The sequence below is a fragment of the Triticum aestivum genome, chromosome 3B (genome assembly GCF_018294505.1).
Source record: "Triticum aestivum cultivar Chinese Spring chromosome 3B, IWGSC CS RefSeq v2.1, whole genome shotgun sequence".
Lineage (NCBI taxonomy): Eukaryota > Viridiplantae > Streptophyta > Magnoliopsida > Poales > Poaceae > Triticum > Triticum aestivum.
Genome location: NC_057801.1, coordinates 159,342,224 through 159,354,517, shown reverse-complemented (window position 1 = coordinate 159,354,517; position 12,294 = coordinate 159,342,224). Strand labels below are relative to the sequence as shown.

The 12,294-nt window shown below is 49.0% G+C and overlaps 1 protein-coding gene across 1 annotated transcript; it reads left to right on the top strand.

Moving 5' to 3' along the window:
• Positions 1-385: 385 nt before the first annotated feature.
• On the top strand, positions 386-1,845 carry LOC123065109 (uncharacterized). Its single transcript, XM_044488469.1, has 3 exons — positions 386-866; positions 988-1,236; positions 1,357-1,845. The coding sequence occupies exons 1-3, from the start codon at positions 483-485 to the stop codon at positions 1,678-1,680; spliced, it is 957 nt and encodes a 318-aa protein (XP_044344404.1). The 5' UTR covers positions 386-482; the 3' UTR covers positions 1,681-1,845.
• Positions 1,846-12,294: the final 10,449 nt, after the last annotated feature.

Below are 12,294 nucleotides of genomic sequence, written 5' to 3'. Positions count from 1 at the left end.
TTTATATTAACCATGACAGTACAAAGAACATTTTATATAAAGATAGTAAAAATTACAAACAGGTGGACGGACGTACTACAAGCAAACTGCACTCAATCCAGAAAGTTTCCGTGGAACTTGCAAGTTGGCCCGTGCTGTCTTGTGTGATCGTGCCCACGTGGTTTGACTCATGTGAGAAGTGGCGTCTGTCTCGTATAGTCCAGAAGCACACTCGTTTCCTTTCCTACTATAGTTTACTCGCCGGGCGCCGTGCGTGACGAATCAGCGCCCGACTCGCGCCTGCCTTACATCAGTTACATGGCGCAGCATGCACGCCGCCACGTATCTGCCATGGACCCCCGCCCGAGCTTACACATAGCGCCTTTCCGCCATCCTCCTTCCACAGTCCAGATCGCCGTGTCCGCCGACCACCACTTCAACCCCTCCACTGCAGCCTGTAGGAAGCTAAAGCTAGAACTAGAACAATCTGCCTACACCTAGCCATGGTGAAGCTAGCCACGGCGCGGGACTGCCGCGCGTACAGCCTCGGCGCCACGGGCGGCGAGACGTCGCGCAACCGGCGGTGGGAGTACATCAACGCCGGGGTGTACGTCTTCGCCGCCGTCCTCCTCCTCGCCGGCTTCCTGGCGCAGCTGTGGCCGTGGGCGGTGTCCACCAAGGCCGGCCTCGCCGTGGCCGTCGTCGGGCTGCTGGGCGTGCTGGCAGTGAACGCGCACGACCTGCTGGCGCACGTCGCCGGCGTCGATTACAACCTTGGCCTGGCCGGGCTCGACACCCAGTTCGTGCTCGTCGAGCTCGCCGCCCCCGCCGTGCAGCTCGCCGGCGCCGCGCTCACCTTGGTCGCGCTCATCTTGTTCGAAATCCAGGTATGAAGTTGGAGTTCATCCATCCGAGCTAGTAGTACTAGTATCAGTAATAAGTTCAGAGTTCAGACTGGAGTTGCATGCTGTTCTTTTTTTATCTGAATCCATGGAACAAACGTCGCAGATGGAGAGAGGGCACCGGCGTGGCCTGGAGAAGCACGGCCTGAACCTGCTCATCGCCGGGCCAGCGCTGTGGTGCCTCGGGTCCATACACAACATGTGCCAAGTCTACGAGCGAGCCAACGGGCACGTCCAGATCCTCCAGAAGAGCGTGCACATCCCGTTTCTGCTCGGCAGCACCCTCTTCTTCATCGGCGGCGTCGTCAACCGGAACGACGTCCACGGCCACTCCTCCCACAGCTTCACCCTACTGGTAAGTAACCGAATGAACAAGCCAATGAATACTTGAGCTTTAATTCAAGACCATGTACATGATCGGGCCAATTTAGCGTTGTAACTGACACGGTGATGAAATGCTCTGCTCTGGATGCAGGGGAGGAGCTGGGCGTGGTACTGCCTGTTCGGGAGCTTGCTGTTCTTGGCGGGAGGGCTGCTGAACCTGCTCAAGGTGTTCAAGATGCAGCAGATGGGCGGGCGGGGGCTCGAGAAGCTGCGCGGCGGCGCGCAGGAGCGGCTTAGCAGGGAGAGGGAGGGCAAGGTGCCTCTCATCCTGGAGGAGGGCCGGAGGGGGAAGCACGGAGGCAATGTAGGGGATACCTGGGCGCCGCCGGCGCCGCGGTACGAGCCGAGGGCTCCGCCCGTTCCGCCGCCGCCGGAGGGTTCTTACAAGGACGCTGTCGTGAGCGGCGGCAACTAGTGTGATTTTGCAGTGCACCGCGGTAACGAATAATAAGAGAGGACGTGCCATGGCAGCTGGTAGAGGAGAAGCATTGGCTTAGGGCGACGCCATCCTGTATTTCCGTATCTGTACACGATGTCATGTACTGTAAATTATATGGACTTGCTGCCTACGATTCTACTACTACTTGCTCAGAGCGTGAATCTGCGGCGGTTCACCTTTTGCAAGTTTTGCGGCGACGCCGGGAAGCTCGTCGGCGACATCGAGGAATTGGTGCTCGCCTGCTTCGCCCTGCCTTATTGCAATCGAAAATTCCATGGTGAAACTGCCAAGGGAAACTCTAACCGATCCTCAAGCGGACCTACCCGATCCCCTGTATAATGGAGTAAATTTTTATCTAAACTTATATAATTCTATTGCACTTACTCCCTCCATAAAGGAATATAAGAGCAATATAAGTGCGTTTGATCTATTTTCTTTTCCAGAGGGAGTACATATTATTAGTACACATAGAAACTAAACATAATGATGTTGCCCGTGATGCTCAACAAAGTCATCTTGGAGCTGAGTATGAACATCTCGGAGTTAAGCATGAACTCGTCGGTTCTCAATTTTGCGATGCTCTCTAAGGAATGACAGGATTCTATTTGGATCAGCGAGCATCTCCAACAAGCGCCCAACTGCGCGCTTAAATCTGATTTACGGCGCGTTCATTGTCAGGTTTGGCGCGGCGCGCAGCGCTGGCTTCAGTAGCCGTGCTAAAATGCAGCGCACGCAGCTCCAGCAGTGCGCTAAAATGCAGCGCGCGAGCAGTCGCGTATCCACATTTGTTGCATTTTTACCTTAACACATCCACAAAACAAAGACATGGCATATAATTTTTAAATCACAAACATCATTCAACCAAGTTTAAAATGAATAGTTCAATTTATTACACCTCATCAAACAAATAGTATTTCGAGAAATACAACAAATATTCAACAATACAACATCAAATGCACAAATCATAATGCTCTTTGACGGTCATTCCAAACCCAACACTCCTCAATGAGATCCTTCTTGAGTTTATTATGCGTTGCCGGACGTCGAATGGCATGATATGAGGCAACAAAACGGACCACCCTTTCAGCCCTCCACCGCACTCGCACGGGATGTCCCAAAAGCTCATAGTGAGAGTAGTCTACATCTTTGTCATGCTCATTCTCGATGATCATGTTGTGCATGATCAGACAAGCATGCATTATGTACCAAAGCATCTTCTGATCCCAAAATCTAGCCGGTCCTCTCACAATAGCAAACCGGGCTTGTAAAATCCCAAAAGCTCTCTCCACATCTTTTCTAGTTGCTGCCTGAGCATTGTGGAAATCAAGATATTTCTTACCTTCCGGTTTTTCAACGGCTTGCCAAATGTTTGCCACTTTGGGTAGATGCCATCCGCAAGATAGTAGCCATGGTTGTATGTACGACCATTAGCTACAAACTGCACCAGTCAGTGGTGACCGGTTGACAACGTTGATGTCATTCAAAAATCCAGGCGTTCAAAAAAAGCATGCCAAATCCAAGTCTCTTGATCGGCCACCGCTTCAAAGATTATAGTGGAACCCTTTTTCTGTCCATGGAATTGGTCATGCCATGCCTTTGGACAATTCTTCCAACTCCAAATGCATGCAATCTATTGAGCCAAGCATATCTGGGAACCCGCGAGCTTTGTTCATCCTCAATAGCCTTGCGACGTCTTCAGCATTGAGAGTTCTCAAGTACTCCGGGCCAAACACTTGCACAATTCCGATTGTGAAGCGCTTGACACACATGATGGCTTGGCTCTCACCCATGGCCAAGTGATCATCATCTAGATCAGCGGGGATACCGTATGCCAACATACGCAAAGCGGCTGTCACCTTCTGAAAGGTGCTATGCCCGAGCTCTCCGGCGCATTCCTCCTCTGCTGAAAAAACCGGTCATGGCTCGCTAGTTTCTCTGCAATGCGCCTGAAAACAACTCGGTGCTCATCCTAAACCGGCGACGAAAGTACACCTCGGGGTATGTGGGATTCTCCATAAAATAGTGCCTCATCAATCTGTTGTGGGCATCAATCCTATCCCTCCAAATTTTCTGCCGATCCATAACCGAACCACCGTGCTTCGATTTTTTTATTGATGTTCATAGCTAGGATCATTGCAAGATCCTCCTCCTCTTACATATCAAATTCTTCTTCGGAAGAATCATATGACGAACTCATCTAAAATGTTCAAAACTAGGCTATAAACAACATGCACCAAATTTCATGCCAAAATGTGGAAGTTGGAAGCAATACATACCTTGCGGGCCTTTTGTCGAACACCTTGCGGGCGCCAAGCGGCGGTGGGTAGCCGGGCGCTGTTTGTCGGAGACTGCCGCGCGCGACGGGCGGCGCTGAACTAGAGGGAGAGGAAGGAAGCCGCGACCGCGCGGGAAGAGACTGAGGAAGCGCCGGAACGGTCGCTGGAAAAATGGGGTGGCGCGGGCGGCGGCTGAGGGAGTCTCGGATAAGGGGGTATCCGGACAACCGGACTATATACTTTGGCTGGACTGTTGGACTATGAAGATACAAGATTCAAGACTTCATCCCGTGTCCGGATGGGACTCTCCTTTGCGTGGAAGGCAAGCTTGGCGATTCGGATGTTAGATCTCCTTCTTTGTAACCGACTCTGTGTAACCCTAGCCTCCTCCGGTGTCTATATAAACCGGAGGGTTTAGTCCATAGGACAAGAACAATCATAATCATAGGCTAGCTCCTAGGGTTTAGCCTCTATGATCTCGTGGTAGATCAACTCTTGTAATACTCATATCATCAAGATCAATCAAGCAGGAAGTAGGGTATTACCTCCATCGAGAGGGCCTGAACCTGGGTAAAACATCGTGTCCCTTGCCTCCTGTTACCATTAGCCTTAGACGCACAGTTCGGGACCCCCTACCCGAGATCCGCCGGTTTTGACACCGACATTGGTGCTTTCATTGAGAGTTCCTCTATGTCATCACCTCAAGGCTTGATGGCTCCTTCAATCATCAACAACAACGCGGTCCAGGGTGAGACTTTTCTCCCCGGACAGATCTTCATGTTCGGCGGCTTCGCACTGCGGGCCAATTCGCTTGGCCATCTGGAGCAGATCGACAGCTACGCCCATGGCCATCAGGTCAGGTTCGGAAACTTGAACTACGCGGACGATATCCGCGGAGACTTGATCTTCGACGGATTCAGGCCTACGCTAGGAGCGCCGAACAGTCATGACGAGCACGGCTTAGATCTGCTGTCAAACAATATTCAGGATATCGCACCTGCAGTAGCTCCGGACCTAAATCCGGGGCAGATCGCGTCGTCCGAGGACGGGTGGGTGGACGCCGCCCCGGAGGCTGCTTACTCATCGGCGGTAGAGCCGAACACATACTCCACCTCTAAGGAAGTCTGTGTCACCGGACCCCCGGACTTGTGTCCAGCTGTAGGTTCCAGACCGCACGCACCCGGGCCCATCGAATCCGACTGGGCTCTGGTAATGGAGTTCACCGCTGCGGATATCTTTCAGCACTCGCCCTTCGGCGACATGCTGAATTCATTAAGGTCTCTCTCTTTGTTAGGAGACTCTTGGCCGAACTATGTCCGGCTCGAGTGGGAAGCAGGCGACGAGGAAATTCGTTACCCACCCACCACCCACTTCATTGACGCTGTTGATGATTTGACCGACGTGCTTGACTTCGACTCTGAAGACATTGATGGTGTGGACGACGATGCAGGAGAAGAACAGGAACCACCGCCCACGGGGCGCTGGACAGCCACCTCCTCATATGATATATATATGGTGGACACTCCCAAATAAACCAATGGCGATGAGGCAATAGAGGATAACCCCTTAGGGAATAAATCAAAGCATGGGCATCCTCGGCGCCGCTCTAAGCCCCGCCACAGCAATACCGGCATAGGAGACAAAAACAATCCGGATGGTGCCGAAGATGAATACAATCCCGATCAGCCTACCTTCGAGCAAGCCGGACAGGGAGACGGGCAGGTTAGCCCAGATGAACAGGCGACGGACGGATACTTGGAGGAGGACAACTACATGCCTCCCTCCAAAGATGAGGTGAGCCTCGGTAACGAGATTGAACAAGGTATTGGGATACCGACGATCGAATCTCGGGCAAGTAACATACCGTCTAACAAAGGGAATAGTATACGGGGTTGCTTGAATGCTCGACATCGTGGTTCATCTGATGAGATCATCGAGGAGTATGTGGGATCCAACATGGGTATCCAGATCCCGCTGTTGGTTATTGACCGGAGAGCCGTCTCGGTCATGTCTGCATGTCTCCCGAACCCATAGGGTCTACACACTTAAGGTTTGGTGACGCTAGGGTTGTATGAATATGAGTATGCAGCATACCGAAAGTTGTTTGGAGTCCCAGATGAGATCCCGAACGTCACGAGGAGTTTCGGAATGGTCCGAGGTAAAGAATTATATATAGGAAGTGCTGTTTCGGCCATCGGGAAAGTTTCGGGGTCACCCGGTATTGTACCGGGACCACCGAAAGGGTCCCGGGGGTCCACCGGGTGGGGCCACCTATCCCGGAGGGCCCCGTGGTCTGAAGTGGGAGGAGAACCAGCCCCTAGTGGGCTGGTGCGCCCCGCCTTGGGCCCCCCTCCCGCGCCTAGGGTTGGAAACCCTAGGTGGGGGGGGGGGGCGCACCACTTGCCTTGGGGGGCACTCCACCCCCCTGGCCGCCGCCCCCTTGGGAGATTGCATCTCCCAGGGCCGGCGCCCCCCTGGGGGCCTATATAAAGGAGGGAATGGGGGAGGGCAGCCGCACCCTGTGCATTGGCGCCTCCCTCCCCCTGCTACACCTCGTCCTCCTCCCGCAGCAGCTTGGCGAAGCCCCGCCGGAGTTCTACTGCATCCACCACCACGCCGTCGCGCTGCTGGATCATCATCAACCTCTCCTTCCCCCTTGCTGGATCAAGAAGGAGGAGACGTCATCCGCTCCGTACGTGTGTTGAACGCGGAGGTGCTGTCCGTTCGGCACTTGGTCATCGGTGATTTGAATCACGGCGAGTACGACTCCATCATCACCGTTCTCTCGAACGCTTCCGCTCGCGATCCACAAAGTGGTATGTAGATGCATCTCTCCCTTCACTCGTTGCTTAGATGAACTCATAGATGGATCTTGGTGAAACCGTAGGAAAATTTTTATTTTCTGCAACGTACCCCAACAGTGGCATCATGAGCTAGGTCTATGCGTAGTTCTCTATTGCACGAGTAGAACACAATTTTGTTGTGGGCGTAGATCTTGTCAACTTGCTTGCCGCTACTAGTCTTTTCTTGCTTCAGCGGTATTGTGGGATGAAGCGGCCCGGACCGACCTTACACGTACGCTTACGTGAGACAGGTTCCACCACTGACATGCTAGTTGCATAAGGTGGCTAGCGGGTGTCTGTCTCTCCTACTTTAGTTGGAGCGGATTAGATGAAAAGGGTCCTTATGAAGGGTAAATAGAAGTTGAGAAAATCACGTTGTGGTTATTCGTAGGTAAGAAAACGTTCTTGCTAGAACCCAATTGCAGCCACGTAAAAGATGCAACAACAATTAGAGGACGTCTAACTTGTTTTTGCAGCAATTGTCATGTGATGTGATATGGCCAGAAGTTGTGATGAATGATGAATGATATACTGTGATGTATGAGATCATGTTCTTGTAATAGGAATCACGACTTGCATGTCGATGATTATGACAACCGGCAGGAGCCATAGGAGTTGTCTTTATTTTTTGTATGACCTGCGTGTCATTGAAGAACGCCATGTAAATTACTTTAGTTTATTGCTAATTGCGTTAGCCATAAAAGTAGAAGTAGTCGTTGGCGCGGCAACTTCATGAAGACACAATGATGGAGATCATGATGATGGAGATCATGGTGTCATGCCGGTGACGAAGATGATCATGGAGCCCCGAAGATGGAGATCGAAGGAGCTATATGATATTGGCCATATCATGTCACTACTTTATATAATTGCATGTGATGTTTATTATGTATTATGCATCTTGTTTACTTAGAACGGCGGTAGTAAATAAGATGATCCCTTATAATAATTTCAAGAAAGTGTTCCCCCTAACTGTGCGCCGTTGCTAAAGTTTGTCGTTTTGAAGCACCACGTGATGATCGGGTGTGATAGATCCTTACGTTCACATACAACGGGTGTAAGACAGTTTTACACATGCAGAAACACTTAGGGTTAACTTGACGAGCCTAGCATGTACAGACATGGCCTCGGAACACAAGAGACCGAAAGGTCGAACATGAGTCGTATGGAAGATGCGATCAACATGGAGATGTTCACCGATGATGACTAGTCCGTATCACGTGATGATCGGACACAGCCTAGTTGACTCAGATCGTGTAACACTTAGATGACTAGAGGGATGTCTAATCTGAGTGGGAGTTCATAAATAATTTGATTAAATGAACTTAATTATCATGAACTTAGTCTAAAACTTTTGCAAAATATGTCTTGTAGATCAAATGGCCAACGCTCATGTCAACATGAACTTCAACGCGTTCCTAGAGAAAACCAAGCTGAAAGATGATGGCAACAACTATTCAGACTGGGTCCGAAACCTGAGGATCATCCTCATAGCAGCCAAGAAAGATTATGTCCTAGATGCACCGCTAGGTGAAGCACCCATCCCAGAGAACCAAGATGTTATGAACACTTGGCAATCACGTGCTGATGATTACTCCCTCATTCAGTGCGGCATGCTTTACAGCTAAAACCGGGGCTCCAAAAGCGTTTTGAGAAAAACGGAGCATATGAGATGTTCGAGGAGCTGAAAATGGTTTTCCAAGCTCATGCCCGGGTCGAGAGATATGAAGTCTCCGACAAGTTCTATAGTTGTAAGATGGAGGAAAACAGTTCTGTCAGTGAGCACATACTCAAAATGTCTGGGTTGCACAACCGCCTGTCCCAGCTGGAGATTAACCTCCCGGACGAGGCCGTCATTGACAGAATCCTTCAGTCGCTCCCACCGAGCTACAAGAGCTTTGTGTTGAACTACAATATGCAGGGGATGGTGAAGACCATTCCTGAAGTATTTTCAATTCTAAAATCAGCAGAGGTTGAAATCAAGAAAGAACATGAAGTGTTGATGGTCAATAAGACCACTAAGTTTAAAAAGGGCAAGGGTAAGAAGAACTTCAAGAAGGACGGCAAAGATGTTGCCGCGCCCGGTAAGCCAGTTGCCCGGAAGAAGTCAAAGAATGGACCCAAGCCTGAGACTGAGTGCTTTTATTGCAAGGGGAAGGGTCACTGGAAGCGGAACTGCCCCAAATACTTAGCGGACAAGAAGGCCGGCAACACTAAAGGTATATTTGATATACATGTAATTGATGTGTACCTTACCAGTACTCGTAGTAACTCCTTGGTATTTGATACCGGTGTCGTTGCTCATATTTGTAACTCACAGCAGGAGCTGCGGAATAAGCGAAGACTGGCGAAGGGCGAGGTGACGATGCACGTCGGGAATGGTTCCAAGGTCGATGTGATCGCCGTCGGCACGCTACCTCTACATTTACCCACGGGATTAGTTATGAACCTCAATAATTGTTATTTAGTGCCAAGTTTGAGCATGAACATTGTATCTGGATCTCGTTTAATACGAGATGGCTACTCATTTAAATCCGAGAATAATGGTTGTTCTATTTATATGAGAGATATGTTTTATGGTCATGCCCCGATGGTCAATGGTTTATTCTTAATGAATCTCGAACATAATGTTACACATATTCATAGTGTGAATATCAAAAGATGTAAAGTTGATAACGATAGTCCCACATACTTGTGGCACTGCCGCCTTGGTCACATTGGTGTCAAGCGCATGAAGAAGCTCCATGCTGATGGACTTTTAGAGTCTCTAGATTATGAATCATTTGACACATGCGAACCATGCCTCATGGGCAAAATGACCAAGACCCCGTTCTCCAGAACAATGGAGCGAGCAACCAACTTATTGGAAATCATACATACTGATGTGTGTGGTCCAATGAGCGTTGAGGCTCGCGGAGGATATCGTTATGTTCTCACTCTCACTGATGACTTGAGTAGATATGGGTATGTCTACTTGATGAAACACAAGTCTGAGACCTTTGAAAAGTTCAAGGAATTTCAGAATGAGGTAGAGAATCAACGTGACCGAAAGATAAAGTTCCTACGATCAGATCGTGGAGGAGAATACTTAAGTCACGAATTTGGTACACACTTAAGGAAATGTGGAATCGTTTCACAACTCACGCCGCCTGGAACACCTCAGCGTAACGGTGTGTCCGAACGTCGTAATCGCACTCTATTGGATATGGTGCGGTCTATGATGTCTCTTACCGATTTACCGCTATCATTTTGGGGATACGCTCTAGAGACAGCTACATTCACTTTAAATAGGGCACCGTCTAAATCCGTTGAGATGACACCGTATGAATTATGGTTTGGGAAGAAACCTAAGCTGTCGTTTCTAAAAGTTTGGGGATGTGATGCTTATGTCAAGAAACTTCAACCTGAAAAGCTCGAACCCAAGTCGGAAAAATGCGTCTTCATAGGATACCCTAAGGAAACCATTGGGTATACCTTCTACTTAAGATCCGAGGGCAAGATCTTTGTTGCCAAGAACGGATCCTTTCTGGAAAAAGAGTTTCTCTCGAAAGGAGAAAGTGGGAGGAAAGTAGAACTCGATGAAGTAATACCTCTTGGACCGGAAAGTAGTGCGGCTCAGGAAAATGTTCCTGTGGTGTCTACACCTACTGGAGAGGAAATTAATGATGATGATCAAGGTACTTCTGATCAAGTTGCTACTGAACTTCGTAGGTCCACAAGGACACGTTCCACACCAGAGTGGTATGGCAACCCTGTCCTGGAAATCATGTTGTTAGACAACGGTGAACCTTCGAACTATGAAGAAGCGATGGCGGGCCCAGATTCCAACAAATGGCTAGAAGCCATGCAATCCGAGATAGAATCCATGTATGAAAACAAAGTATGGACTTTGACTGACTTGCCCGATGATCGGCAAGCGATAGAAAACAAATGGATCTTTAAGAAGAAGACGGACGCGGATGGTAATGTCACCATCTATAAAGCTCGACTTATCGCTAAGGGTTATCGGCAAGTTCAAGGGATTGACTATGATGAGACTTTCTCACCCGTAGCGAAGCTTAAGTCCGTCCGAATCATGTTAGCAATTGCCGCATACTATGATTATGAGATATGGCAGATGGACGTCAAAACGGCATTCCTTAATGGTTATCTTAAGGAAGAGCTGTATATGATGCAGCCGGAAGGTTTTGTCAATCCTAAGAATGCTAACAAAATGTGCAAGCTCCAGCGATCCATTTATGGGCTGGTGCAAGCATCTCGGAGTTGGAACATTCGCTTTGATGAGATGATCAAAGCGTTTGGGTTTATGCAGACTTATGGAGAAGTCTGCGTTTACAAGAAAGTGAGTGAGAGCTCTGTAGCATTTCTCATATTATATGTAGATGACATACTTTTGATGGGAAATGATATAGAATTCTTGGACAACATTAAGGCCTACTTGAATAAGTGTTTTTCAATGAAGGACCTTGGAGAAGCTGCTTACATATTAGGCATCAAGATCTATAGGGATAGATCGAGACGCCTCATAGGTCTTTCACAAAGCACATACCTTGATAAGATTTTGAAGAAGTTCAAAATGGATCAGTCCAAGAAAGGGTTCTTGCCTGTACTGCAATGTGTGAGATTGAGCTCGGCTCAATGCCCGACCACGGCAAAAGATAAAGAAGAGATGAGCGTCATCCCCTATGCCTCAGCCATAGGATCTATTATGTATGCCATGCTGTGTACCAGACCTGATGTAAACCTTGCCGTAAGTTTGGTAGGAAGGTACCAAAGTAATCCCGGCAAGGAACACTGGACAGTGGTCAAGAATATCCTGAAGTACCTGAAAAGGACAAAGGACATGTTTCTCGTTTATGGAGGTGACGAAGAGCTCGTCGTAAAGGGTTACGTCGATGCTAGCTTCGACACAGATCTGGATGACTCTATGTCACAAACCGGATACGTGTATATGTTGAATGGTGGAGCAGTAAGCTGGTGCAGCTGCAAGCAGAGCGTCATGGCGGGATCTACATGTGAAGCGGAGTACATGGCAGCCTCGGAGGCAGCGCATGAAGCGATTTGGGTGAAGGAGTTCATCACCGACCTAGGAGTCATACCCAATGCATCGGGGCCGATCAAACTCTTCTGTGACAACACCGGAGCTATTGCCCTTGCCAAGGAGCCCAGGTTTCACAAGAAGACCAGGCACATCAAGCGTCGTTTCAACTCCATCCGTGAAAATGTTCAAGATGGAGACATAGATATTTGCAAAGTACATACGGATCTGAATGTCACAGATCCATTGACTAAACCTCTTCCGCGAGCAAAACATGATCAACACCAGAACTCTATGGGTGTTCGATTCATCACAATGTAACTAGATTATTGACTCTAGTGCAAGTGGGAGACTATTGGAAATATGCCCTAGAGGCAATAATAAAAGGATTATTATTATATTTCCTTGTTCATGATAATTGTCTTTTATTCAT